This window comes from Pelecanus crispus, chromosome 11 (genome assembly GCF_030463565.1).
Source record: "Pelecanus crispus isolate bPelCri1 chromosome 11, bPelCri1.pri, whole genome shotgun sequence".
NCBI classification, from domain to species: domain Eukaryota; kingdom Metazoa; phylum Chordata; class Aves; order Pelecaniformes; family Pelecanidae; genus Pelecanus; species Pelecanus crispus.
Window position 1 is genome coordinate 17,257,130 of NC_134653.1, and position 27,825 is coordinate 17,284,954.

At 52.8% G+C, this 27,825-nt stretch overlaps 2 protein-coding genes across 4 annotated transcripts in view; one reads left to right on the plus strand and one right to left on the minus strand.

Moving 5' to 3' along the window:
* Window positions 1-21,968, plus strand: part of AXIN1 (axin 1) — a 79,851-nt gene extending 57,883 nt beyond the window's left edge. Inside the window, exons 5-10 of one of the 2 annotated variants that reach the window (XM_075718333.1) lie at window positions 5,352-5,489; window positions 10,874-11,427; window positions 13,870-14,046; window positions 15,270-15,515; window positions 20,501-20,668; window positions 21,506-21,968. In XM_075718333.1, coding sequence (XP_075574448.1) covers window positions 5,352-5,489; window positions 10,874-11,427; window positions 13,870-14,046; window positions 15,270-15,515; window positions 20,501-20,668; window positions 21,506-21,632 — 1,410 coding nt within the window. In that variant the 3' untranslated portion in view covers window positions 21,633-21,968. The other variant, XM_075718334.1, reaches the window with a different exon arrangement.
* Window positions 21,969-24,240: 2,272 nt separating this feature from the next.
* Window positions 24,241-27,711, minus strand: PDIA2 (protein disulfide isomerase family A member 2). Of its 2 annotated transcripts, none has more exons than XM_075718394.1 (11): window positions 27,498-27,711; window positions 26,766-26,972; window positions 26,330-26,463; window positions 26,125-26,262; window positions 25,932-26,048; window positions 25,729-25,854; window positions 25,456-25,650; window positions 24,981-25,101; window positions 24,631-24,812; window positions 24,473-24,556; window positions 24,241-24,321 (listed from the first exon to the last, which is right to left on the minus strand). In XM_075718394.1, exons 1-11 carry the CDS (start codon window positions 27,709-27,711, stop codon window positions 24,241-24,243), a joined length of 1,599 nt encoding a protein of 532 aa, XP_075574509.1. The 2 variants fall into 2 exon arrangements, with proteins under 2 accessions (XP_075574509.1, XP_075574508.1); XM_075718393.1 differs by having other exon boundaries at window positions 24,470-24,556.
* Between the last annotated feature and the right edge of the window lie 114 nt (window positions 27,712-27,825).

Consider the following 27,825-nt stretch of genomic DNA (forward strand, 5'->3'; position numbering starts at 1 on the left):
TAGCAGCACTTTAGTTAAAGTCCAGAAGCTATAAACTGTAGTGATTATATGTTCATAGGAGACTGCCCGCTAGTTTCAACAGCCACTCTGCCTCCAAATAATGAAGGCATGTGATGGTTATGTAGGGTGCCCTGCTATGCAGCAGGAGATCTTGGTGCATGCATGGCTGTGTTCTGCACACTTAAAACACACTTACAAACTCACCAATGCTCTAAGTTGGGAAAAGCTGTGTGTTGTGAAATGGCGCTCTGCCCAGGAATGCAGTGGGTGACAGTCTCTAGCAAGCAATGAGACCTTTGTTTTCTGCCTCTCACAGGAACCCATTACATGGCGGGTGAGTGTTGCTTTTTATGTGGTTTTCCATCTCTCTCTTGGATTCGAGCAGAGTCTTGGAGCACCAAGGAAGGAAAGAGCAAGGAAGTTGCCAAAGGAAGGGTGAAAACCCAGAGAATGCAGGGCCATACCTGTGCTATTGCGCTGTACTTACCCCGGCTCTGGCATTCATCTGTCCCCAGGAGAGGATGGGAGATGCTCCTTTTTCCCAGCAAATTCAGAAAAATCCAACCTCAGTCATTAAGACTTGGGATTCCTTTTTGTTTGTTTGTTTGTTTGTTTAACTGCATAAAGAAGCCATTTTTTTATGTTCTTGCTGTAGCTTGATCACCAGGTGTGAGCTCTCCTGTCCTGCCACACAGTCAAGGAAGCTACAGCTCTTTACAATATTCCCACGTGAGAAGAAAAAAAGTAGAAGCAGCAGCAGAGTGGGTCAAGCTGATTGCTGAACTTTCCCAGAAGGATGTCCTCTGTGCAGAGGTGGCTTCCATAGTGTTCTTGAGTGGAACAGAAGATTTTGAGTGACCACTCTGCAATGCTGTAAAAGTGAGAAGGGTACAGGAGGAGCCCTGGTCTCATGCTGCCTGGATAACTACAGCTAAATGAGCTTTCTGCTCCTGCGAGATTGGAACCTGCTCAGAATTCCGATCAGCTGTTTTATGCCTTTTTCCTCAAACACCTTGCAGCAGTGGGACTCCTTGCTAATCCCTGAATGCTGCTAGAGTGGATGCTGAAATCCAGCTATCCATGAGCTCTGCCATAAGTGTTTCCGGTATGGAAACACCATTTGTCCTTTAAAAATATATGTCGCAGTAGAATGCATTATTAATCTTGGAAACGTGGACATTCAGAAGTTCTTTTCACTTGGGTTCTCTAGCCTGCCATCTTCATTTCATCTCCTAGACTGACTTTTGATCTAACATCAGCCACTCAGGCACCACGGAGGCATCAAACCTGCTGTAGAAGAGGGAGATTTACCAACACAGAATTCTTTGGACCAGTCAGATCTGTCAGAAATGGTTCAGCCCAACCCATGGATCCCTGGGACTGGTTAGAGACTTCTACCCAGTGATAATATTGGAAAACTTACTGTTTCATCTCAGAGCAGCTGAGGTTTATTCTTCCCAAGGGGAGCCCGCAAGCTGCAGTGAGATTATTCCCTTTCAGCCTTTTCACGTATAGATCATAGTAAAACCACACATTTAGGATGCCGGTGTGTTCTGATGTGCAACTTTGATCCTCAAACCTCAGTTTCTCAGGGAAGGTGAAATCCATCAAAACTCAAGACCTGAAGGAGAAAATGTGATAGCAGGTGCTGAATGGAACTACTGGAGACCTTGTGTATCTTGCATGTTCTTAGCAGGCTGCTTCTTCCCAAAGGTACCAGAGCTTCAGAGATGTAGCATGTCAAGGACAGAGGACAGTGTTCTGATGATAGGTACCCCAAGAAATCCTTCCTCACAGCTGTCACTAGGAAAGATTGTTCCATCCAGACCAGTTCAAGCAATTTCTTTCTTGCCAACCCATCTGACATTCAGCTTCCCATTCACTGTTCTCTGCAACCTCCCCAACTCGGCATGGTTTGGTTCTGGACAGGCCTGTCTGAACTAGTGGCATTAAATGCAAGCAGATAGGTAATTAAATAAAACATTAGGTAAAACAGTTATAGATAAAACAATTCTTTAAAATGAAGTGCTTCCTTTCTGAATTGTTGACCCAGAATGGCCAGAGATCTCATTCTGGTCCAGACCAGAGGGCTGGATCCTCCAAAACCAGCCAGCTCTCACAGAGTGCTGCACCCTTTACTTGGAACAAAAGCATTTGGAGTCATTCTGATTTCAGAACAATAAACAGCTTATTTACGACTCCCTTGGTAGGGCTCTGTATGCCTATGGGAAGACAGGGGCAGGTTCAAAATCCTGAAGCCCTGAAGGATTCTCCTCTGGGCACAGGTTCAGCCTGGCTGGTTTTTGATGGAGCATGTCTCCCTTCCAAAGTCAGGCTCATCATTTCATAAAAGTTTCAAACACTTTGTTGTCTTAAGCCTTTTGAACCAGGTCAATGCTGTCCATGTTTGCTGTCCAGGGAGACAGAGAGAGCCCTCAGCAGTTATCTATATTATTTCAGCATGGGGAATTTGCATTCATTATTCCGCAATACTCTTAGTTTTGAGGAAGTCTGTGTAGCTCATCCTTTGAGCTAGGAATAAAGTCAGACCCATGGCAATATTCAGAGCATCATCCTGCTTGCCAGCTTTCTGTGAGTCACCATTACGGGTACCCGCCAGGACAACATAGGGCACGTGCAACCGGTATCCGTGGGGTGAAGTGAGGTTTATTTCAGTTGCACTGAACTTGGATGGTCAGGGAGACCCTTGCAGAGATGCCTTCACAGAGAGGACTGCATCTTGCACCGTCAAACAGGCTGTTGAGGACCTCTGCAAGCTGTTGTGCTGAGGGGAAAGCTCCAAGGACGGGGCAGTGGGTTTTGTAGATGCAGCAGTTTACCAAAGAGAGAGGAAAATGAGTTCATCCTAAAGATTCTTGGGTTCGATTATTTTCATTTCTGCAGTTGAGCTTCAGTCACCTCCAGGCTTTGAGAGACTGTGGGTAAACATGCTGAAGTATTAGTTGTAAAAGACTAAAATCGTCTCATCTTAAGTTCCCTGGATACAGCAGTGACCCTGAATGTCTTCAGATCCTCATTAGAGATGGAGCTGTGGTCTTCAGGCATTGCTGGGCCTGGAGGGAACCACCTTATTTTGACAGGACTTGAGCACGCGGGTTAGCAAACTTCAACCTTTACACCCGCTGCTGCTGGGGGCTCGGGAGAACCTTTGGTTTGGGATGCTGCATTGCATCAAAGGCTATTAAAATAAAGGGAAATTCTTTCCCGGTTCTGCTTTTCTGTCAAAGCCGCTGCAGTAGCTGCAACAGGGAGACCCGAGACTGTAACTGCTGAGCGCTGAGCTGCCTCTCATTAGGTTCATTAAGTTTCTAACGGAGCAGGGCTTGGTGCTGCCATCATATAAACAACCGCAGGGAGAGTTGGCATGTCTGAGGTGGCAGGAGGGAGTGAACACATCACCTGACAGGTTGCGACTTGTCAAGCAAGAAAGAAATATCCCTCCTCGGGAGTCGCTGGTGCTGCCTCATGAGATGGATGGTGGTCGTCATGGGTTTGAGGTTTCTGATGAAAGCAGACTTCCTTAGCCAGAAATGCTCCCCTGGGCTACATGGGGGGAATGGGGAAACATCACTTGGATCCTAGAAGCTCCCCAGGGAGTAACAGAGCAGGGAACAACTCTGCCACGTCATCCCCCATGATGGAGCACATCTGGGGCCCATTTCTGCACAACACAAGGTCCAAGCGCTGAGACGAAGCATGCCACTTTGGCCCTTGTGCCAGTATTTCAAGACTAAACATCATTTTTGTTGATGAAAATCTTTTTCTGCAGTGTTTCTTTTTTATATAGGCCATTGATTTGCACGTCTGGAGGTCCTGGTGGCAGCAAAGACTGTCATCCCAGGGTGGGAGCCACCTGGTAGCTCCCCCATGTTATGCCTTCTCCAGCAGCTGCATCCCTGGATGAAGAGGGTGGTTCTTTGGGGCTGTTCCCAGCTTGGATGGGTCAGTCCTGCCTGGGACAGCTTCACGTGGAGCTGTCAGTACCTCTGCTTGTCACAGAAAGTGAGTGCTAGAGCAGGCAGTCCTTTTGCCTGCAAAGCCGCATTGTGTCTGCAGATGTCCCCAGGGATGCTGCAGCCCAGCACCATCCAGCGTGGAAGAGAAGGCAACAGCAGTGAGCACTGGAATTGAGATTTGCTGGCAGGGTTGGCTGGATCTTGCTCTTGGCAAACAAAACAAGCGGTGCTTTAACTGAGACCTCTACAACCCAACTTGGGTGTCATAAAAGATGTCTCCAGCTTCTCGGTGCCATCAGTAGGATACTTACTGCCTCTATTTTTCTTCCTCTGCCTTCCACTTGGCAGCTGACAGAGAAAAAACAATATGATTTGCATACTTTTGTCAGGTTTTGAGGCAAAGCATTATTTTAGTCTTCTACATTGATCTCTTGGCTGGTCTGGGGTAAATCCAGGTGGTCTCTCATCCTGCTTTAAAGATTTCAAGCTCGATGACTGCTTCTGGTGCTGCATTGGTTCTTTTTCTGTGAACTGTCTCATGTCTTCACATTTATTTTTATCTCTGGTCCTATTAAGTGTATATTTCTCTCATGTTGGTATTGGAATATTTGAATGCAGGTTTTTATACTGTTGAATTTTCCATATATTTTTCCTCCAAATTAAATTTTTATCTCTGCTGTGTCATTTTATTTTTTCTACTGTTTTAATAAAATAATGCAGAATGGATAAAAATGAGGGGGAAAATACAGCGGCTGATAGCTTCATACTTCAGTACACAAACTTCTTATCCCAGAGCTCAGGAATTTAGGGACAAAGTGACTCAGCATAAGGAACCGAGAATGCCCTTGAACTTCCGTAAATATTCATTTGTTCACCCAGAACAAGCAGAAAAATTGTATCTCTGCGCTTGTAAGGTTGATGTATTGATAAAGCAAGCAGGGATCGTTGCACAGCTCCGAAGAGCCGAGATGCGATCCTGCAGATTCCTCTAGTAAGAGAGGATGCTTTATGGGAATCGTGGCCTTTTGTGGCTGGGCTGGGTTGGGTTGTAGCAGAAGACAGGGGGAAGTAAGATGTCTTAGAGGTGACAGGATTTCCACTCCTTTTTGTGGCTATGGGCTAGATTTGCAGAGATCGACTGGCATATGCTGATCCACCTGCGGTAAGCTGAGTAAGTGTGTGTAAGAGTCCTCCTTTCTATCAAAGAGAAAACACCACTACTACAAGCATGATTTTTGAGAGGTTTGTCCGTATGTCCTTTTCCTACCCTTTGAGACCAGGATATTCCTGTTGACTCTGTGTACATTGAGAGAACAGCAAGCACATCCATCCATTCACGCATCTTTGCTAACCCCTGGTGTGTTTTTCCTCCAGCGTACATACCGAATGCCAAAGGATATCCACGTTGAACCAGAGAAGTTTGCTGCAGAACTGATCAATCGTTTGGAAGAAGTACAAAAGGAACGTGAAGCAGAGGAGAAATTAGAGGAGCGCCTTAAACGTGTTCGAGCGGTTAGTAACCTCCTTGCCTTCTCTACCAGCCTGGGAGTCTGTCTGCGTACTGTACATCACAGGGAGCTTTTGGCTGCTGTGGAAGCCACCGGGGTGACCACTTCCCTGCTCCAACAGCCATGGTCATAACTTGCACAGAGGCTCCTGAAGGCTCCCGTTGCCCCAGGAGCTGCCATGGTATTGTTCCCCCATCCATGCAGGGCTGTGTGACCTCCAGCACTCCCTCCCTGTAAGATCCCAGCTATGGCACAGCAGTGCCCACTTCTGCCACCAGTTAGAGGCTGTGGATGCTCTCTGTCATCTTGTTTTGCACCCTCTCTCTCCTGACTTCGTGAGCAGTCCCTTCCATGCGAGGATGGGGACTATGTAACAGGGGTTCGCCTTCCCTTGTGGGGATTTGTGTGATCCCTATTTCCCCCACAAATGGTAACCGGATGGCAGGTGATGTTATGCCTGGAGGTGTGTCTGCATCTCTCCACCATAGCCAAAAGGGTTCTGCCCATCAGTGCCTAGCACATCCCTGGAAAATTTGGAACTGATCAAGTATAGCATCCAAAAACCCTCTCCTGAGCAGAGAAACACACTGACTCCATCCACATGGGTGGGTGGCTGGGGAAAGCCAGCCCGTGGCACTGCATGCTGTGAGCCCTGGTACCACCAGGGCCCTTCAGAGCTCAAAGACTTGGTAGATGAACCAAGGGAAGCGTGCAAGGCCTTTAGCTCCACAAGGTCCAAAAGGGAGAGAATGAGGTATTGGTCATCTAGTATTACCTGTGTGAGGCACCCTGTTCAACGGTATTCACACCATATCTTTTCTTCTGAGATACCGCATCTCATGGGTACCTGTACATCTTGTGCTGGGGATACAAGAGAGTTTTCAGAGGACACCACAGCGTTACTGAACATCACCAGTGTCAGTATAACTACAGCCCTGTGTGATGAAATTGTGGGTCTCTGCAGTTGATAGCTGCCGTGGCCCTGAGGTGAAGGCTCTGTGCTTAGTAACCTGCAGCTCTCCCTTAAAGCAGAGGTATTGGTGCCTGTCTTGGCTAGCTCTGTGCTTTCAGAGAAGTGGAACCTCTGGGGCTCCAGGGCAGACCCTTCAGCCCCATTAGAGTATTTTTAAATGTTCATCTAGTAGCTCTTTAAACAGAAAACAGCTGTAGGTTGTAGTATTAGCTTTAAATCACATCTGCATTTCAAATGCAGAGAAGTGAGGAAGGCAGAAGGATCTGTGAGGTTCCCCCCAGCTTCAAGCGTTGTCCAGCAAACTCCCTGCACCTCTGCATCCAGCATCCATCCAGAAGAGGCCAGCAAGGTGCTATTTTGTGATTGGATTCCTGTTCTTTTGTGATTCCTCTATTTTCCTGTCTGGTACCTATTGCTTTCTAGACAAAGCCAATGTAACCAGCAACATTTTCTGCTAACGCAGTCCTAAGCACTCTTCCTCCCTCCTCCAGTGGCTCCATTGCAGCCCCCACCTGTACTAGACAGACTACATTATCCCAGCCCTCTGCCTCCTTGAAGAAGCTGCCAGTAGCAATACCATAAAATCAGCAAATACCTATGTGCCAGAGAATAATTTTAAGTCTGTTTAAACACATTTTTGTGTGACAATCTATTTTTAAGCCCAGGACTCCTGCTAATGCTATGTATTAAACCTCTTTGCTGTCTTCAGAATGTATTTCATTGACTGGCTGGCATCTGGCATTAGCCATTCAGGAAAAACTCCGAGTAAGCAATTGTAGCTTTTTTAGGTCAGCACTTAAGGTGCCGGAGCTGCTGGTATCAGCAAGAGGAGAGCTTGAATCCTGATAGATCACAGGGCTTTTTTCTATGACCTGAGCACCAGGACTACGGGGTAACCTCTTACCAGGTCTGCATGTCTCACTGAACAGCCACACAGGGAAAATCGTGAGCGTTAGTCACACTAGGCAGTTATCAGCGTAGCAGAGAAGCTACAAAAGCTAGGAAAAAAGAATTTTTCTCCCCCATACTGAGCTGCTTGCAGGTTCCTTTTCAAAGCCACATCATGCAGTAACATTGAGAAGAGGCATCTGATTTAAAGCCAAATGCCTTTTACTGAAAAGACTATAAGATTTCTGTTTTTCAAAAAAAACCAGACTCTGAATTCATTAATTATTCTGAGCAACATGGGAGAGGATTAGAGGATACGCGTGTTCCCTTATTCCTTTTTGAGCCACTTCAGCCTCATGTCTGTGCATGGAAGCTGCAGTATCATATCATGCAGATTGGTATCATATCATGCAGATCACTCTGTCTGAACTGAGCGAATTGCAAATAAGCCAGGAGAAGCAAAGCCACCTCTGAGATTCTTGCTATTTGAATATAAAACATTGCCTAACTAGAGAGGGAAATAATTTGCATGATGATCGAAAATGCACTTGTGGTTAGGTGAGCTATTTTGCCCTACCGACCAGCAGCAGCCTGATGGGTGGGACTGGGAGAAGGCAGAGGAGGAGGTTTGCAGCAAGGTGTCCGTTTCCCGTAGCTCATCAGTGCACATCTCAGCCTTCTAATTCAAAGGGACGGGCACCCCCAGCCTTGCTGGAGAGTAAAAATAGCTCAGCAGGCAGGCAGCAAAGTTGAAGCCTTCACCTCTCTAACTGCTGCCTTTGGGAGCTGATGGAAGAGGTTTCTGACAATATTATGTCAACAAAGCACCATCTAGTGGTTATGGCACCCAGGGCTTCCCTGCCTGGCTAGAGGCTGTGCATGCCGCCAAGCTTTGCCCAGCTCACCGCAGCGAGATGCTGAAACATGGCTCCAGAGCCCACGCCACCTGTGTCCAGGAAAGCTGAGCCCATGGAGTAGGCTGCTCCCCAGACCTGCGGGTTTCTTTAGTGTAAAACGCTGCAGTTATTGCCTCTTGCCTGTGCCTCCTTGGTTGTGTCATTGTCTCATCTTCCCTTTCTTCTGCCTGTGCCAGCCATGGGCAGGGTGAGGGTGCTTCGTGGGTAAAGGGATGCAAGTTAGGCAGCAGGCTTGTGCAAGCTGGGTGCGGGCAGGTTTGGGTGGGAGGGAAGGGTGCTGCTGCTGCATTGCCAGGCATAGACTGTGACCGGGTAACTCCGGCAAGGAGCACCTTGCAATGCACCAGTGCTTGCAGCTGAGCCAAGGCTTGACTCTGCCATATCCAAAGTCCTGTGTTAAAATCCCAGTTTGGACTGCCCCAGCCTCATGCCATATGTCATTTTTTTCACTGCAGACTGAGCATGGTGAGAAGATGGAGCAGAATTGGTATCTGCAGCCTTGACTTGAATTGCCCTGCTCAAGGAGAGGGCAGCTTGGGACAGGCACCCCAGTTCCTTCATTAGCTGCCATTTTCTCACTGCTAGGGCTTTCCTACCTGGTGCAAGGCTTAGACCAGTGCTAGGGAGTGGGAAGCCAGCTGCCCAGGGCTTGCCTGCACACCAGCAACCCCAGCAGCACTTGCTCCTGCCTGAGGACTTGCTTGGGGTCCAGATCTCCTGCTCAGTGACATAGATGAGGAGAGCCAAGGCAAACTGAGAGTCAATGCATCCCTCTCCTGTCCTTAACCCACCCTGATCTCAGTCTTGGAGCAAAGCAAAGTACCAGGTCCCAGCAAACTAGAGTTCCAGGCAGCCAGACGATTTCCCAGATCCCAGGCACCCGTTTGGCTGTACCAACCCGGACTGTCACTCTCATGCCACCCTGCTCTGGTGTGACAGCACTGCTGGAGCTCTGGGCTCTGAGGAGAAGGGACATGCTGCCGTTGCTCAGAGGTCTGTGCTAGGGTCAGATCTTGCCCTGCACGTTAGTTGGTGTTTAAACCTATGAATTTTCCGGAAAGTAGGTACCAGACCTAAAAGCCTCCCAAGTGCTGAGCACGTCATTGAGTTGTCATAAACTGCTAATAAATGCTTACCCCAGTGGTAGGGATTTAGTCAGCACATGCTTCATCTTTTCTTGTCTCTGAGCTAGGTGCCCAGGGACAGCAGTTGGCAGGCTGCAGCATTGTGGCTGTAGATGAACGGTGCCTCTGAAGTTCTTCAAAGCGATTAGTTAAAGTGGTGTGTCCCCTCCAGATGTGGGCATTGTGTCACACCCCCAGGCTTGCAGCGCCCATGCCTTTGGCATTTTCAAAGCCTGGCATTGTCCCTGCTTCAGGTTTGAACCCCCAGGTGTGACACTGGGAGGAAGTCTGTTATTTGCTTTCTTGCTGTGTGGTTGGCAGCTGGTTAGCAAGTGATGGATGATGACATCTGACAGGCAAAGCTGATGGGAGTCAGTGTTTTCTAGCAGATGCATTTATCTGGCAGGGCAGAGATACCCTGTGCTGCAACTGATTCCTTTACTGTGCCAAAGGAGGAAGAGAGAGGGATTAAAGGACTCGCTGGAATCCTGCTTATGTAATTAAAAAAATAGGAATCCTGACTTCCAATAAAGAAACTTCATAAATATCTGAGTTTATGTTGGAGCATAAAGTAGTTTGTCAGCATCAAAACTGTGGCTGTCAGCATAGAGGAGTTTTATTCTTCCTGGCAAGGACTTAAGAGTCGCTAACAGCGTGTTGTAGACCGTTGTGAACTACAAGAACAAGCAGTTAGTTCCAACCCGTTTCTTTATCTGCGTGAAGTGTTTCACTCCAGCCTTAGCATGCCTGGAATAAATGAGTTTGATTTTCAAAACCATTCTTGCTGCTGTCGACCTTCAGTCGCTCCCTCCTGTTACAAGCTCGCTGTTGGCTTTGCCTTGTGAAATAGTCATTCGGGTGAGAAACCCCCTTGGTGTTGCCTGACTCAAGAAATGTTTTGCCACAATCCTGTAACTTTGGACTTTATCTGATGGGCTTTGAAGCAGTGTCTTATCGAAGGCTCATAGGAAGTCGTAAGTATAGTGCAGTAAGTTGTGTTTCCGCTGCTGGTTGTTACAGAACCACCATCAAGGGACTTAGGGAGCTTTTTTAGTAAGGTTCTGCCCAATCATACATCTGATTAAATTGTTAGGCTTGTCAGAAAGCTGCATCTGTAAACCCTGGTTGTGATGTGTGGGCTGCCTGTCAGAGGTTGCCTTGGTCTCTTTGGGTAATGTGTGGAGACCCTTGCTAATGGGCGCTCAAAAAACAGGTGCAGAGACCTGAGCAGCTCTGCTCAGTGGCAGCAAGACTGCACAGGCTTGGGTTGAGCATTAGGAAATTTTCTGCAGAAGGGTGGCGTAGTCTGGGACAGGTCTCCAGAGGGGTGGCAGAACTCCGTCTTGAAGGTTTTCAAGGTCTGGCTGGACTAAACCAGGCCTGACCCAAGGGTTGGCAGCAGCCCCTGCTGCAAGTGGGAGGTGGGACTAGGGACCCCTTTCACCACTCTGCTGTCATTCTCTCATTGTCCTTGTGTTTCTTGCAGGAAGAAGAAGGTGAGGATGCAGATATCTCTTCTGGTCCCTCGGTCATTAGCCACAAGATGCCTTCCGCCCAAGCCTTTCATCACTTTGCTCCTCGTTACTCTGAGATGGGCTGTGCTGGGATGCAGATGAGAGATGCCCATGAAGAAAACCCAGAAAGCATCCTCGATGAACACGTACAGCGTGTGATGAAAACACCAGGCTGCCAGTCTCCAGGACCTGGCCGCCACTCTCCTAAGCCACGGTCCCCAGAAAGCGGCCACTTAGGAAAGCTGTCAGGGACACTAGGAACAATTCCTCCAGGGCATGGCAAGCACGCAACAAAATCAGGAATGAAACTGGATGCAGCTAACTTATACCACCATAAACATGTCTACCACCACATCCATCACCACAGTGTGATGAAACCAAAAGAGCAGATTGAGGCTGAGGCCACACAGCGAGTGCAGAACAGCTTTGCTTGGAATGTAGATTCACATAACTATGCAACAAAGTCACGAAACTACACTGAAAACTTGGGCATGGCCCCTGTCCCCTTGGACTCTTTAGGCTACAGGTGAGTCAAGGCCACACCCAACAGGAGTCCCAGAGCCATGGCTTCTCTAGGAAGCTCTTTCATAAACGGACTGTAGCATGTTGGTGAAACAGTGGCTGAACTACATTTTCTTGTGAAAGCCTGTGCTGGTACATGGTTTGAGGGTCTCCCACTGCTCTTTCCCTTAAGAAATGGATAAGCCCCCTGATAACCTTACAGACTCCTTTTCACCTCTGTAATCTGGTGATGAAAGACGCCCTCTAATCAGGATTTTTAATGGCCTTGGTTATAAAGTAGGTTTTCTGCTCCTTAAAGCAGTGGAGGTGCTTAGAAATTGCCGATGCTGGTCTACTTCCCCATGCATCAGTAGTTGCTAAGTATAGGGCTGTGTCTTGGGGTCTGGGTAACAGAAACTGGTCTTCTAAGGTGATTATGAGAGGACAAAAAAGCCCTCCTTATTGCAAGGCCTAACCCATTCACCAGAAGGACTCCTTTCTCTTCCTGACAAAGCGATGGATGCTGCGGTGCTGCTGTGGCATCCTGTCCCGAGGGGACGTTCTCCAGCGTAGGGGACCCTGTGCCCAGAAAAGACATTTTGCTGCCTTGCAGGCTTTTGTCCATCTTCCCTTGGCTGTTTGAATTCCTCCATCCCCCCCATGCTGAGGGGAGAGGGCAAAGCTCCTTCTCCGCTGTGGTGGGTTTTGCTAGTCCTGTTACTGGATGACTGCAAAGATGAGAGCAGAGCTCAGGGCTGCCCGGGATAAGGGATGGTGATGGAGCAGCCACAGGGGAGAGCTGTGCTCACCCTGAGCGCGGCTGGCTCCCCAAGGCTGTGGGTTTGGGGTGTTGCTTTGCAGCGTACGAGGGGTGGGATGTTTAGTGAAGGCAGGTGGCTGGGTCTGCAGTGAGCAGGACCAGCTTTCTGGGCTGGCAGGAGGGAGGCAGAGTACAGAGGCAGCCAAAGCAAACTGCTCTCCAGGAGGGAGAAGCACTTAAATCTGCCCTGTTTCTATGGGGAAAGGGTTGTTGCTTCAACAGAGCATGAGCATGGCCATGCTGTGTCAACCCAAAGCCCCATCTAGACACAGGACTTCTCTTTAGCACTGACTACAGCATATATTTAAGGGGATTATAAGAGGGCATATTCAGAGCTGTCCTTCCTCTGGCACAGACTCCCAGTTCCTGACAGTCCCTGGGTTAGGAGCTTCACAAGACAAGAGATTGTATCTGAACAGTCTTGTTTGGCAGCCAGCAGTCTCTTGCAGTGGCTTGTCTGGCTCCTTGTTTGACCCAGCCGGGCTGCTATCCTCCCAGGCCCCCACGGCCATGTCTGCAGATTGATTACAACCTGCAGAAAAAGGCTTTTTTTTTTGTTTGCACTGAACCTGGTGCTGGAGAATTTCATTTGATACCCACTAGTCCTCGTGTAGGGAGAAGCGGAGAAGTTGTCAGTTTACCCTGCTTTGTAGATTTTCAGCAACCCCTCTCCAGGTTTTTTCCCCAGAAAATCAGCAAAGCTGTCTGAGGGCCTGTTACTCCTCTGTGGTGTTAAGGTTATTTTTCCTATGTGTGTTAGTGAGCGCACAGAAGCAAAAGTAGGGAGGTCCTATGGAGTAAAGCGAGTGAGTGATTAGGATGGTGGGGGTCCCATGAAATTTCAGGTTGTGGCAATGATACTTCAGCATGGGTGAACTCTGTGTGGCTTCATGAGCATGGGGCTGCCCAGCTGGGCACCTGGGCATGGATGTGGGCAAGGAGCGGTGGGGTTTCTGTAGGAGCCTTTGCTGCAGCCATAAGCATAGCCAGAGTGTCAGCTACTGCCTGGCATCCGTCCGGCTACAGTGTTTGAGGTGGCTGGGCTTCCCAGTGCGTGAGAGCCCGTGGAAGGCAGCCCACCCTGGTAGGATGTGTTCTACAACCATGATGTGAAGCCTTGGTTCAAATCGGTGTGAGGAGCAAATGCTGGGCCTGGCAAATCAGCAGTTTGGGGTGTCAGTGAATCTGGGGGAGATGGGAAGGGCTCAGGTTTCAAGCAGTGGTCTGGCATGGAGAGGCAGAATGATGGATTGCAGCACCAGGATGAACCTCCTTCTCTGAGCAAACAGACAGGGATTTAACACAGCCGTTCATGTGGCAGGAGATCTGCTGGGCTTTTTGCCATGTTGCTGTGGCTCATTTGACCAGAGGAGAAGCTTCCTTTCCTCGCAGGTGGCTGGACGGAAAAGCCTGCTGTGCCTAGGTCTGGCCAGTCTTGCTCTTAGCCTCAACTGTGGCACAGTTGGCTTGAGCTGTGGTAGAGGCAGGGGGCTGTGGAAGGCAGCCAGGGCCACGTCTGCACTGCAGGCAGCACCAGACCCCAGCAGGGCTGAATATGTCTGGAGATAGACATGTCCATCCTGTGCCGTGGTCTGCAGTGGTTTGGCTTAGGCAAAAGTGCTAATGTCTCAAGCTTTGTTCTTGCAGTGGGAAAGCAAGTCTGCTCTCAAAAAGAAATGTTAAGAAGACCGATTCAGGGAAAAGTGATGGTGCCAGCTATGAGATGCCAGGATCTCCTGAAGACGTGGAGAGAAACCAGAAGATCCTTCAGTGGATCATAGAAGGAGAGAAGGAGATCAGCAGGCATAAGAAAACAAACCATGGGTAAGGGCTGGCAGAGCGAGGGGTCTTCACACTGTTGTATTGCATGCCCTGCACAGGGCATGTGTGTCTAGGCTGTCCGGCAGTCTGCCTTGTTCCTGGAGATCCTGGGAAGACAAGAATCCACCAGACAAGAGGGTTTACACCCTTTGGAGACTAAGGATTGCTCAGGGGCTGTAAGAGCAGTTTTTTCTGAAGGATGACTTGTGGCCATGGCGGGGAAGTTGCAGCCCCAGGGGAATCTCACAAATTGTTGCTGTGGTTCCGAGGCGGATAACACAGCACACAGTAGGCAGCATTTTTCCTTTAAGCATTTGCTGTATGTAAATGCCTGTTACTCCTGCAAGGTGCTAATGGAAATGTTGGACCTGCTGCACTGGCGCCATTGGTCCTGAGTAAGCAGTTTAGCACGCCTCAGGGTTGCCCAGCGTTTCGGCTTGCTGGGACCATCCTCTGGGATGGCATCACCTGCCTAGAGTGGAGCCAAGGACATGACTGTCTCAGGAATCTCTCTGGAGTCAAGCAGATCTCCTGCAGGCACGGATCTTTAATCATGGTCTGGTCAGTCTCTGGCAAAAACCAGTGCTTGCCAGGTGTCAACAAGAGGGATGTGGGGTCTCGTCCCCTCTGACGTATCTGCATTGGTGGCTGAGTGCTGAAACTGCTGGTGGTTTCTTCTCTTGCTTGACTGTAGAGGCCAGGGTGGGTTGCACTGCAGGCAGCTGAGACCAAGTGCCAGAGCCATGGGCACTGCCAGGCCACCGTGAAGTCAGGCAGCAGGTTCTGCTGCTGGAGCTGGGGAAGTACGAGCACATCCCTGCAACATCCCGTTTCCTGGAGATGCCAAAAAGCGGTTCCTGGAGAGGCTCCCAGCCTGGGAATGTCAGCAGCACATGGGAGGGCATCTTCTCGGGGAATGTCACAAATGGTGGAGCTGCCTTTTGCTGGTTTTATTGTATGTATTGTGGACTTGATGAGAGCCCTTAAGCAGATCTGTGGGGTTTGTGTCAGGGCTGGGTTGCTCACCCCGATGTCTCAGGACTTGCTGTCCTGAAATCTTCTCTAGAGGTAGATGGTGCTCCCCTGTCCCTTGGAAGCCATGCTGTAAGGAGCTTTCCAGTGGTGTCCGTGTCCAGCTGCAGAAGCAGTAGGTCCATCTAGGAGTGACTGCGTGCCTGTCCAGAGCGGCTCGGCGGTCTGTGTAAAACCTTTGTGTTTGTGTGTAGCTCTTCAGGTGCTAAGAAGCAACTGTCCCATGATATGGTCCGACCCCTCTCCATTGAGCGACCTGTTGCAGTGCATCCGTGGGTCAGTGCCCAGCTCCGGAACGCTGTCCAGCCTTCTCATCCCTTCATCCAAGATCCCACCATGCCGCCCAATCCAGCCCCCAACCCTCTCACCCAGCTGGAAGAAGCTCGCAGGAGGTTGGAGGAGGAGGAAAAAAGGGCTGGAAAACTCCCCCTTAAACAAAGGTATGGTGATAGGGTCTGGTTGTACATGGGAGGGAAAGGGGCAACTGCTTTGAAGGTGGGCAGCTGAGGGAGATGTCCACTGCCCTGTGCTCTGGTCTCCAGCTCCCAGCACCAACTGGGTGGAGGCATAGAGGTCAGAGAAATCTGCCCCAGTCCCTGTGACATGGTGATGTAAATGCCGAAACTCACCTTGAGGGCCTGGGCTTGTGGTTTGTGGATGAAGAGGCTGGAAATGGTTCTGGAAGGGTGGGGAAGGGGCTGCTGAGAGCTTGAGGAGGAGCTGGGCAGGGGGAGCCTGTCTAGAAGGGGCATGGTATGGGAGGGCTCTCTCCCCCGGTATCCGCTGACTCTCCACTCATTCACACTCGGACAATGATTTCAAAGTTTGGTGCAGGAGCAGAATTCAGCAGGCTGCAGCAAAATTAAGTGCAGAAGAAGAATATGTATTTGCTCTTTATCTACATCTCCTGCAGTCTTCTGGCAAAGGCTGCTCGTAGCATCTGGATGGGAGCACTGTACTGTAGTCCCGCTGCAGCAGCACTGGCTTGCTGCACGGCCCTATCCAAGTCACTGCATCTTTTTGTGACTCAGCTTAATACCTGTTGCAGAGCTAATTCTTCTGCTCCTGTGTTATCTTTCAGGGAAGATTATTTGCAAGGCACATAGAGCTCTCAGATGAAATGTGTTTTGGAAGTGCTAGATAATTACTAACAGCTAAAAGCACTTTGTCCATTAAAAGCCTTTCACAATGGGAATTACGTGTAGTTACTCCAGCACTTTATAGCTGTCTTCTGAAAACTTGAAACTTTGGCGTCTGACCCTTAAAAACACAAGCAGAATTTAAAAAGAAGCTCTTTTAATTGCCGAGCTCCAATTATTTTTGCTTGCGGTGACCATGTAGCAGACTTCTGCATATTTATGTCAGAGCATTGATTGAAAGCCAGGTAGTTAGAGGGCTCTCCCAAGTCAGGCTAAGGCAAGTTTATTTGATCTGCCTTTCAGTTGGTATAATTGAATGGGGTTTATTGGTAGAGTCGTTTGTAGTTGTACTAAATTTATGCACCTTCCCCAGAAATGTCTAGATGCAGATACGTACTTTGGAAACACCAGCATGGGCTATATGCATATGCAATTAATACTCTAATAATAATTTGGCATGTATTGTAAGCACAGCTTTTGTAGGAACCCCATGGCATTGTGGTAAATGCCATGCAGACCAACGGGAGGACAGGCTGAGCAGTCCCAGTGCTGGGCTGCTCTGCTTACACTGCCTCCCCATGAGGTCCGACTCTTCTCCTGGTGATGCAGGGATCCCCCCAACCTGCCCCATGCGTGGAAAACCAGGGAGCCATGTTCCCTGGGGGGAACTGCTCATGAAAAGCAAACGTGCCCATGTTCAGTAGCAAGCAAGAATGGATGCAGCGGTCCCCAGGGAGCCAGGGGTTTCTGGATGTTGAAATCTCTCTGCTGGGTTTTGACAGGATTGGATGCTCCAGCTGAAGAACGCCTGAGCTAGCAGCTTTTTAGAGAGCTCCTGCTATGGTTAGCACCGGAGCCTGCCTCAAAATAGACCCCAAGTCTCTTCAGAGAGAGGCTACCCAAAGCTGGCTGGGGAGCTGAGGAGAAACAGGGGATTTAATGTGAAAACACCATTTATTTCAGTCAGGAGCTCTGGAGAGCTCTGGGAAATTGGAGCCTGTGTCCAGGTTCATCGGCAGCCTTGGGGAAGCCACAGGGCAGGGGAGGTGGAGGTGAGCCCAGAGGTATCCTTGAGGTGCAGGCTTGAGCTGGCCACAGGAGGAGAGTGCACTGTGCCAGCTTTGTATGGCCAAGCTGACCTTGCCGGCACGGTTCCCTGGCTCACCAGCCACTCTCCTCCGGCACAGCCCTTGCCAGCAGTGGCCATCCCCAGCTAACTGCCCGCTGCTCTGGCTGGGGAATCATAAATATTCCTCCAGAAATCACACTTCTATTGCAGAAAAAGCCTTTCTCTCCCTATTCCGCAGCATTTGGAGGGACATGGATCTCTGAGATAAATACCTGGCTGTTGCTGGCAAGCAATACAGGATTAAGTGTCCAGTACTGAATGACCTGCAGATCCAGCGTGCCCAGCATTGGTGTCCCAGTGACCGTCAGGTTTCTTCCATGCACAGCCAGGTTTTGAGCTATTTTCTGTAGCTCAGTGTCACAGTTCACTCATGTTCGCAGCTGGGTGAAGTAATTAGTACCAGCTCTTCAGAGAAAAGATTTTTGCAAGCAGTGAGAACGTTAGCATGAGCTTGGTGTGGAATTAATTGGGTTGGGCCAAGCCCGGAAGAGGAGCAGAGCTTGCCGCTGGGACACCTCCTGAGGTAACATCTGCTGGGTGCATTTCAGGCTTTCCACAGCTCTCCAGTCCCAGGGCTGAGTTGGAGTGAGCTGGGCACTTTGCCTCTGCGTCGCAGCAAGATTGGATTGGTGCTCTAACCCAGACTTAGTTTCCCTAGCACGGCAGCACTGGGTTATACAGCTGAAAAATAACGGGGTGGTGAAGTGCAGATGCAATAGGTCAGATGAGTGCTGCCATTCCCTTGCCAGGTAACATTTCGTGTATGTGACAAATGCAGCAAAGGGAGCTGATCCCAAAAGGGTGGTGGTACCTGGCTGTGTTTCTGGGTCACACTGCCACCCAGGAGATGGGTGCAGGAGGAAGCTTTAATGAGGCAGAACTCAGACATGGTCTGGTGGCCTGTTTGGTTAAGCTGTGGTCTCAGGAGATCTCTTGGCAATGACAAAGGCAGAGACAGTTGTGTTGTCTTGCTCTCCTGAGAGAAACTCTTGGAAAATTACATTTTCAGTGATTCCTTATTCATCAGCCCTCCTCCAGCCTGCTAGAGACCGATGGCTGCCATTTGGGATGCGCATGTATCCTGCTCCTGGCCGGCCAGTCCCGCTGCACAGCCTTGTTCAGCCCCAGGAGCTCAGAGGCGCTGCAGCCATCCACGCCTGCTTTGATTTATGGCAAAAGCAGGGGATCCAAAACCGTGGGGGTTGTTTTTAACTCTAGCTCTGTGAAGCAGTGCAGAGTTTCTGTTTTCGGGCATTGTTTCAGGCATCATTTTCGGGTACATCTCTGCTCTGGAAAGAGGTGAGCACTGGAGCCGGGCTGAGCACGTTCAGAAATGGCCTTTCAGGGAGGGATTATGTGGCAGGAGGAGGAAGGCTCCCAGCCACCGGCATGGTCCCCCTCTTGCTTCTACCGTGGCAGAGCTCGGGGCAGGAGGGAGGGTGTCCTCTCCATCTCCCCGGGTGAAGGAAAACAGCAGCCCCAGGGGAGCTGGCTTTGCTGCCTGCACAGGGCACGTAGCTGTGTCCCCAGGTCCCTGGGTGCCAGCAGCCATGCAGCAGCTCTCTCTTAGTCACAACTTGTTTCTAGCAGGATTAAGAGAAGCTTAGGGACTTTGAGGTTTTCCAAACCCCTTCAATTAACTTCTGGCTCACAAGGTTCACAGAATTTGCCTGAATTTATGACCCATTTTTCCTTTAAATGCCTCTTTTTTTTTCCCAAGGATGATTCAATTCCTTAATGTTTTTCTAGCTAAAGGGCATCCTGTGCTTTGATATGGCAATGGGAGAGGCTCCGAGAGCTCTGCTGGCACCAGGAGTGGACCCTGGCTTCTTAGGATGCTGCATCTTCTCCAAAGGTCTCCCAGGCAGAGCAGGCACCAGGAGAGTTGTTCAGTTGAACTTTAGACCTCTCATGCCTTTAGAAAGAGGTGAAAAGATTGTGTCTGGTCTCGGTTTGCAATGCCAATGTTTATGTGGGCATGCCATTAAAAAGGTGCTCTGCGCGCAAGCCAATGTTTAAAGGTTAGGGTCAGAGTCATTTCCAAAACTGTGATTACCTCATGTGCTTGGCAAATTCTGGTTTTTATAGCAACTTTCCAGTCACGTAAATACAAAATCATCTTTGTTATCCAGCGTGCTTTTTAAATATTTTTTTAAAGCTGCCGAATTTGTTTTATGTGACTTTGAAAGAGAAGACTGCCTCTGGCTTAGACCACACATGCCAAATTACCAATTTGTGTAGGCTGCAATGTTTATGCAGCATTTACGGCACCCCAGATGAAAGGCTCTACAGAAGAGCAAAGTACCCTGATTTTTATTATTGCTACTTTTGTCTACCTCTGAAAATGGGGTTAGGACTGCGCTGAAGCTTTCAGTCTAGTGATGGCACCACGTAGCAGAACCCGGGTCTGTGGGCTGGAAGCAGAGACCAGACCAACATCCTGAGAGTCAGGAAAACACAGGAGATTTAAAGTCACTGAGGTTTTGGGGATGGCGGCTGCCTTGCCACCCTGCACAGATGGGACGGGCAGCAAAGCCTCTGGGGCACATCCCGCTGGGAGCTCCATCCCCTCCAACCTCCATCTACAGCTGGGAGGGGTGCCCAGGGAAGCCGCGGGGAGCAGGAGCAGTCCTGTCTGCACAGCCCTGGAGATGTAGGTCAGCAGAAAGCTGCGCTGAGCTATTTTGGCCACAGCGGCAATAATCCAGAGCAGTCTGAGCAGTGTTTGCGTTATTGTCCCCAGGCGCGCATCCAGCCCTGCGTGTTCGGTGCGCACCAGGAGTGTGCTGATGGTGACGTGGGGCTGCTGCCATGGGCTTGGGATGCTCTGCCTTGCCCAGAGCTTACTGATGACTCCCCAGGCTGGCGGTGCTGCGGGAAGGGCCATCCCCTCTCAAAACCTAGGGACGGATTTCTTCAGCATAAAGGGGCTAAGCTAGAACCTGCGCCTTCCTTGTAGCTGCCATCCAGTCTTTCCAAGTGCTGTTCACTCCTTCACTGGCCTCGGCATGCAGCTGTGTGTCAAGAGAGCTGGTGGTTGGAGCAAAGGATGCTGCTGAGGGCCCTGTGTGTTAATTCAGCATCTCCATCCAGGCTCTGCAGATGGGCTGGCAGGTGGGCTGATACTCAGCAGGTCGCTTGTATTTTTACATGGCAGGTTGAAGCCCCAGAAGAGACCAGGCAGCGGCGCATCCCAGCCGTGCGAGAACATTGTGGTCGCTTACTATTTCTGCGGAGAGCCCATCCCTTACCGCACCCTCGTCAAAGGGCGTGTGGTGACACTGGGACAGTTCAAGGAGCTGCTGACCAAGAAAGGGAACTACAGGTAAGGGCTGCTCCCTGCATGCGGTTATGGTGCCAGCAGACTGTCAGTGACCCCTGGCAGATGCCGCTGCCAGGACACAGCAGTGTTGCCCCCTCCAAGGTGAAGGAGCATGGTGGAGGTAGGTCAGGGAGGTCCTGGAGCCTTCCAGGAGGGCTCCCACAGGGCATGCTGCACTGGGGATGTTGCAGCACAGCCAAGGTTGGCTGTTGAAGAGGCAGGTTACAGGGACAAGGGAGATTGGGTTTTGTAGCAGAAATGTCCTGCATCATGGTTTGCACCTTCAACAGAAGCTGCTGAGCTGCCCTGCAGGGACCCTGCAGGGTCCTGGACTGGTGAGGAGCAGCATCAGCCGGTGGTGCTCAGTGGTGCTATGGGAAACCCTCCAATTTCCAGAGCCATTTTGGCTCCTCCCAAAATTTACTCCAGTGAGGACAGGGAGGTTGGGTCCAGCCAGAGTCCCAAAGCAGCCAGGCATGGGGTGTGTAGCTCTCCACGTTCCCCCTTCCAAGTAGGAGCTGTCATGGGAAAGCCTGCCTAGAAATGCTCCACCAACATGGGTGCCTCCAGCTACTGCTTTTGACAGAGCTGTGAATGGGCTTGGATTCAGGGCTGGAGCTCCTGAATGTACCAGCATGGATCCTGACCACTTTTTTTTTGCTCACTGGGTGAGGGCAGGGGCACAAGTGCGGCCCCAGTTGCCTCCATGTCTGGGGGAGCTCCCCATGCACCACGACCTCATGGCCATGGAAGGCCTGTACCCAGGTTTGGGGACTGTGGTGCCCATGACCATTCACCTGTTTTTTTTTCTTCTCTGCCCCCATGTTTCTGGTTTTTCAGGTATTACTTTAAAAAAGTGAGTGACGAGTTTGACTGTGGTGTGGTCTTTGAGGAGGTGCGGGAGGATGACACCATCCTGCCCATCTTCGAAGAGAAGATCATCGGGAAGGTGGAGAAGATCGACTAAGCTCCAGGGCTGCCGAGGCATGAGGACAGGACTGTGAAAGACTCTGGGACCGGAGGAGAGGGCCTGTGGCGAATGCTGGTGGTGCTACTGCCACGGGCACCAGGCGAGCCCAGGGCAGAGGGCAGCAGCCTGCTCCAGCATGGACCTGGGCAAGCTCCAGGTTGGCGGTGGACACCAACCCATGAGCATGCCAGTGGGAGCCTGGGCTCCCTCTCCATACCGAATATAAGTGTAATGTAGCATTGTACAGTGCATTAGAAAGTGTAATATGACCTTGTTTACTAAAGCTGCATATTTTTGATATATTGTAATAAAAGGAAAATATTTCCAATGTCACAGTGCTCTTATGTAAATGTAAAACACAGGTACTGCAGAACTCGCCCAAAGTGTACAGCCATCCGCCAGACTCCGTCTGCTCCTCGCTTTCACGGCACCCTGCCCTGGCCCCCCCGGTGTGGATGGCTTCGGAGCACTGCCAGGGCAGAGCCACTCTCCCCCCCACCGGCGTGGAAGGGGCAGCCCCACTCTGGAGGTGCTGTGGTCCCAGCTCACCTCCGAAGATTATTGAGCCATTTGGAATGAGTCAGTCTCTCGCCTCACTGGCAGTCCCAGCTGCTGGACGTGGTAGGATGTTTTTATTTACCTCCTGAGCTTTCTTGCAACCGAGTAAATCCCTGAGGGATGGAAGGGTCGGTCCCAGCTCTTGGGGCTGGGGGCTTCCTGCAGCACGAGGACCAGCTCGGAGCCAGGGCGGCAGGCTGGGTGCTGGCATCCCACGGCCTGCGCACTCATCCCCTGCCCCGTGTGCCCTGGAGAAGGGTTCGCTTCCTAGGAGGGTGCTGCAGTTCTGCAGAGGGCTGGCACCCATGTGCCTGGCGCAGACGTGCCCAGGCCCCTGGTGCCAAGCTCCAGCTTTGGTCAGGGGACTCTTTTAAGAGGAACGTAGTAGGGGAGGAAGCTGATTAGACACTAAAGGTGAGGACAAAAAAAATGTCTTTTTATGAGTCCTGCATCTTTTGTCAGCTTCCGTGTCTCAGGGGAGGCAGCATGAAGGCACTGCAGCCTACTGCCAAGAGCCAGGGGGGTTGTTGACGGCAGGTTGTGGGGCTCGTGTAGGGCCAGGTTCACCCAGCGGGGCAGCCGGCACCCTGGGAAGCCTCCTGGGCTTACTCGGACGCAAGAAAGCTGGGGGCTGCGCCAGCGCTCCCACCACCCTGCCCTTGGCCCTGCCTGTCCCCCAGCCCAGGCCCTGCCCTGCTCCGGTGCAGCCGTGGCTCTGCAGAGGCTCTGCAGAGACTGGGTCCTTCAGAGACCAGCCCTCGCCTGACCACAGAAACTGGGGTGGCCCCCGAAGCCCGGGGGTTTCCACGTGGGTTCTCAACCTGCCCAGCGCTGCTCTCAGCCGCAGCAGCGTGTTGGAGCTGCCGGGGACCCTGTGCACCGCGCCAGGATGCAACTCAGCCTGTTGTATGTGTCACCGAGTGCCTTTAAAACACGGTTCTGTGACTTGCCTATACACTACGTGAAGTCCAGCAAAATCTGCAATTGTTTTCAGCCCAGGAACAGCGTTATGAGCATTCCCCCCCCCCCCCCCTTTTTTTTTTTTACTTTCTGATGGTGTTGTGTCTGGTGAGGTTGTTAACATGCCTGGGATTGCCATCTCCCCCCCTTTTTTTCTCAGGGGGTCCCCTGTAAATATGTAAAGCGGCCGCGCAGCCCCGGCGATGTCTCCTCTGCATTCTCATGTGCTGACTTGTACAATGATCTTTTCAAAGGTACTTGGATAAAATGAAATAAAACCCCACATCCCACTACCTGCTGGTTTCTTCCTTCCCTGCGGAGCAGGCACCCGGGCCCCTGGCAGCTGGCGGGGGCAGCCAGAGGATGGGACAGGTCAGGCAAATGGCCCTGCTCTGGCCCGCAGGATTGGGCACGTGGCAGGGCTGCGGCAGCCGTGGGCTCCCTCGAGGGGTGGCCGGGCAGATACAGGGACCAAGGCATTGCCCCTGGAGGAATCACCCATGGTCTGGGAGCAGCAGGCCCAGGGGAGAGGAGATGGTGCCAGGGGTTGGAGGGGATACTGGGTGGTCCCAGAGGCTGTGAGCCAGGCTTAAGAGGAGTGTGTGGAGCCCTGTGTTGGGCTCTTTTTGCCTTCCCTGGCTGTGACAGCATCTCCTGGGGCTGGTACGCGGTTGTGAAGCCCAGGCCTGGGGCAGGAGGGCTGCCTGGGAGCCACAAAGGAGAGACCGTCACTGGTCCCTTCATCACCTGCACCCCGGCAGCCCGGCATGAGGGCCAGCATGGAGACCGCTGAGGTCCCCCCCAGAGCCATGTCCTCGCCATGTAATTGCAGAGTTTCCAGGACAAGTGCCATGGCACACACAGGGCCGTGCTGGCTCAGCACCCCCTGGGGAGGCAGCGGGCCCCTTGCAGCACCCGCCCCGGGTTCAGCTGGCCGTGGGGGCTCTGCCTGTTGTGGCACCCACCAGCCCTGCTGTGCCCCCAAGATGCACAGTGCTCCCGAAGACATGCTGGGGAGCCACAGACACAGAGCAGAGCCTGCACCATTTCCAGGTTGTTTATAGCATGAGCCTGAGGCGGACAGGGCTCACAGTTCATCCCGGGTTTCGGCTGTCCCGAGCGGACTCGGCTCCTCCCTGCCTGTGCTGTTCTCAGGGGTCTTGGGCACCTGGAGAAGGCAGCAGTGAGGCATGGACAGGCACACAGCCTGTGCCTGTCCCCATCCCACAGGATCTGTCCCCCTGCCCAGCGAAGGCTGGAAGCTGCCCTGGGGTGGGCAGGGGTCCCTGGCCCTGGGGTCGAGGGACCTCACTCACCGCAGGTGGCTCCTCAGGCAGCGTCCCCCCATTTTCCAGGAACTTGGAGAAGGTTTCCACGTCTCGGGTGCTCTTGTACTCAACCATCTGGAGCCACGGGATGGAAGGGAGACGAGGAGTGCTGGCAGAGCCGGGGTGGCCCCGCACGTGCCCCCACCTACCTTCCTGCCTGGCCCTGCGGGGAAGTAGTGCAGGGTGGGGAAGCCATTGATGGTGATGTTCTCCAGCTCATTGGCCGTAGCATCCAACTCGGCAATGACGATGTCCCCATGGTCCTTGTAGCGCTCACCCAGCTCCTCCCAGGCAGCCGCCATCGCCTGGCAGTGGGAGCACCACGGTGCGTCTGCGGGAGGCACGGTGCTGGAGTACAAGCCCGGGGACCAGGGCTCTGCTGGGGCCAGGGTGTGGCATCCCCTGGGCAAGGGGTTGGGGACAGGGCTGTGGGCTGTTAGGGTAGGGGCTGAGCCCTGTGCAGAGCTCGGGGAGGGTCACAGGCGGCCCTGGCACTTACAGAACTTGACAAAGACATTCTTGGTCTCATCAAATGCCACTTGCTCGAAGGTCTTCCCCACCAGAACTTTAACGGGCCGTGTGTCCCAGTCCTCAGGGGGCTCCGCGCTCAGCAGGTGGGGCTGCAGGGACAGCCGGGGTGGCCACAGCCTGGGGCGAGTGGTCCCAGGGCCCCATGGGGCACAGCACGGGATGGGGACAGGGGCCCCCAGCCTGCAGCCAGGGGTGCTCCTGTGCTGCCTTTCGAGCCACCTCTTCCACCATCCCAGCTCTGTGCATCTTCACATCAATGGTCTCCTGCCTCCTTTTCCATAACAGCCCCCCCCAAATCCTCAGGCCTGGCAGCACAAGCATCAGCGAGCAGGTGGCTGGTGTCCACCGCACAACTGCCATCATTAGGCTTCAGAGTTAACAGCCCACTGCTCACCACAAGGCAGCATTCTTGGTGCTGACTGGCACGGTGCCGCATCACTCACCTTCACCTTGCCATCCAGCACTGCCTGGATGAACGTGTGTATGGCTGTGCCCGAGAAGGTGTCCTGGTCCATCCGGTACTTGCGGTTGTTTTCCATCTTGACTAGGCGCAGGGTGGGGGCATCAGTGGGCGTCAGGCCGAAGAAGGGCAGGACGTCGGCGCCATACCCAGTCACATCCACCACCACGAAGAGCACCTGGGTTGGGTACAGGCAGCACTGTTGCCAGGGTGCCCTGCGGCCACCTGCCATGTCCCCACCATGGGACCACCTCACCTTGCCCCGGAAGGCACCTGCAGCCGCCCGGAAGCCATCCCGCAGCGCCAGCTGCGCTGACGATGACTTGTTGAGGAAGAGCAGCATGTGATGGGGGATCTTGGCACCGAAGATCTGATTGGAGGTCTGGGGAGCAGGAGGAGGGTGAGGGCCAGGGGCCATGGCCCCTGCAGGGATGGGACAGGGCTGCAGCCAGGCTGTACCTCATTGGTGAACTCCATCACCAGCTCCAGGCTGTGGACACGGAGCAGCTGGGTGAGCTCAGCCACATCCAGCCCCCGCTCCAGGTCTACAGGGAAGTCTGTCCGTGCCTCGTCAAACTGCCGGGGCAGGGGCCAGTGAGGGCTGGGAGTGGGGAACCAGGATGGCCCCGCCACCCCTTCACCACCCCCTCACCTTCTTGAAGAGGCAGATGGTGTCAGCCGACAGCCCGTACTCCTGGAAGAGCTCGGCTGCCTCAGCCACGCCGAAAAGCATGTCCACCACCTCACTGGCTACCTCATAAAACACCTGAGCCGCCTCGCTCCCCAGGTCCTGCAGGGCCACCCCATGAGCAGCCACAGCCACGGCCTGGATCTGGCCCCCACCCGCCCCAGCCCACCTTGAAGAAACCAACGACCACCAAGTCCTGGGAGCCAACGAAGGCAGCAGCGGTGTCGGTGTCCTGCAGCAGCGTGGCACTGGGGCCGGCCCGACGCCGCATCCAGTGCACAATGCCTTCAGCGTCCATGCGTCCTAGCACACAGAACGGGGCCCCCGCCATCACCCCAGCCACCCCTCGCCAGGTACCCCTCCCTGTGCCATCAGCCCCGGCCACCCACCTGCCATCACCAGCGTGGCACTGCCTGCCATCACCATGCACCATCGTCGTGCTGTCACCTGCCCACCATCACCACCTTGCAAACCCCATCAGGACATTGCCACCCCTCTCACCATCACCCCCTGCCACCCATCCTTGCACGCCAGCCTGCCCCAGCATCCGTCACAGTGTCCCCCATGATGGGTGCCATGGCCATTGCATGGTGCCACAGCCCTACCGGTGTAGGCGAGGGGGTGGGTGCGGTTGCCATCGCAGAAGAGCTTAAGCGTGGGGTAGGAGGTGATGCCAAACTCATTGGCCAGGGCTGCCTGTACTGTGGCATCCACCTTGCCCAGCCGCACTGGGCTGGACTCATTCCTCAGCGTGGTGGCCGCTCGGGCAAAGGCGGGGGCCAACTGCTGGCAATGCCCACACCATGGTGCATCTGCAGGCAGGGGACAGCATCAGCAGTAGGGACAGCTTTGGGCTGTTCCTGGTCCCTAGGGTGGGCTTGAGAGGAGGCCAGGGCACATAAATGCTGCGCAAGCCTGGTGGGCTTCAGTGCATGCTCCTGCCTGTGTCCCCTGTGCCATGGCCCATGTCCTTCACCCCCACCGTGTGTCCCTGCCCCATGTCCCTGCCATGTCCCATGTCTCTGCTACGTGTCCCCCCCACCTCATGCCTCTGCCTGTGTCCCTGCCCCCATCCCATGCCTGAAGCCCCTGCCCCATGTCCCTGCCCTGCAACGTGCTGTGCCCCTGCTGCCCCTCTGAGACACAGCCTTACCCCTGCCTGTACCCATGCCCCTGCCCCATTCCCACCCCCACCCTGTGGCCCATTCTGCACCCATGTCGCTACCTGTGCCCCTGCCCATGCATCTGCTTCTGCCCACATGCACGCCCCCAGCCTGTACCCCCTACCCATATTCCCTGCCCCACATATGCCCTGCCCACGTCAGGGGGACACTTACAGAACTTCACCAGCAGCAGCCGGTGCTCACTCAGGGCACGAGCAAAGTTGTGCTCGTGGAGCACCAGGATGCCATCCTCCTCCCTGAGCTCATCGGAGAGCGTCTCCTCCTCCTCCACCACCTCCCCATCCTCCTCCTCGCCCCCCAATGCCGGGCCCAGCCAGGCCGATGACAGCATCAGCAGCCAAACCAGCCAGGTCCCACAGCCCCACATGGTGCTGCCGCTGTCGCCAAAACCGGCACCCAGGGGGAGAGGACCCAGATAAGGGCCCCAGGGCGGGTGGTGCCAGTCCCCTGGGGCTCGTGGCTCTCCGCTACTGGCTGCTCA

Bases quoted from the DNA above. Each gene is read 5' to 3' on its own strand.
- PDIA2 (XM_075718393.1), bottom strand. From the start codon at position 27,711: ATGTGGGGCTGTGGGACCTGGCTGGTTTGGCTGCTGATGCTGTCATCG. The intron at 26,973-27,497 runs GTAAGTGTCCCC...CCCTGCCTGCAG, and splicing joins GCTGCTGCTGGTGAAGTTCT to ATGCACCATGGTGTGGGCAT. The intron at 26,263-26,329 runs GTGGGCTGGGGC...GTGGCCCTGCAG, and splicing joins TGGTCGTTGGTTTCTTCAAG to GACCTGGGGAGCGAGGCGGC.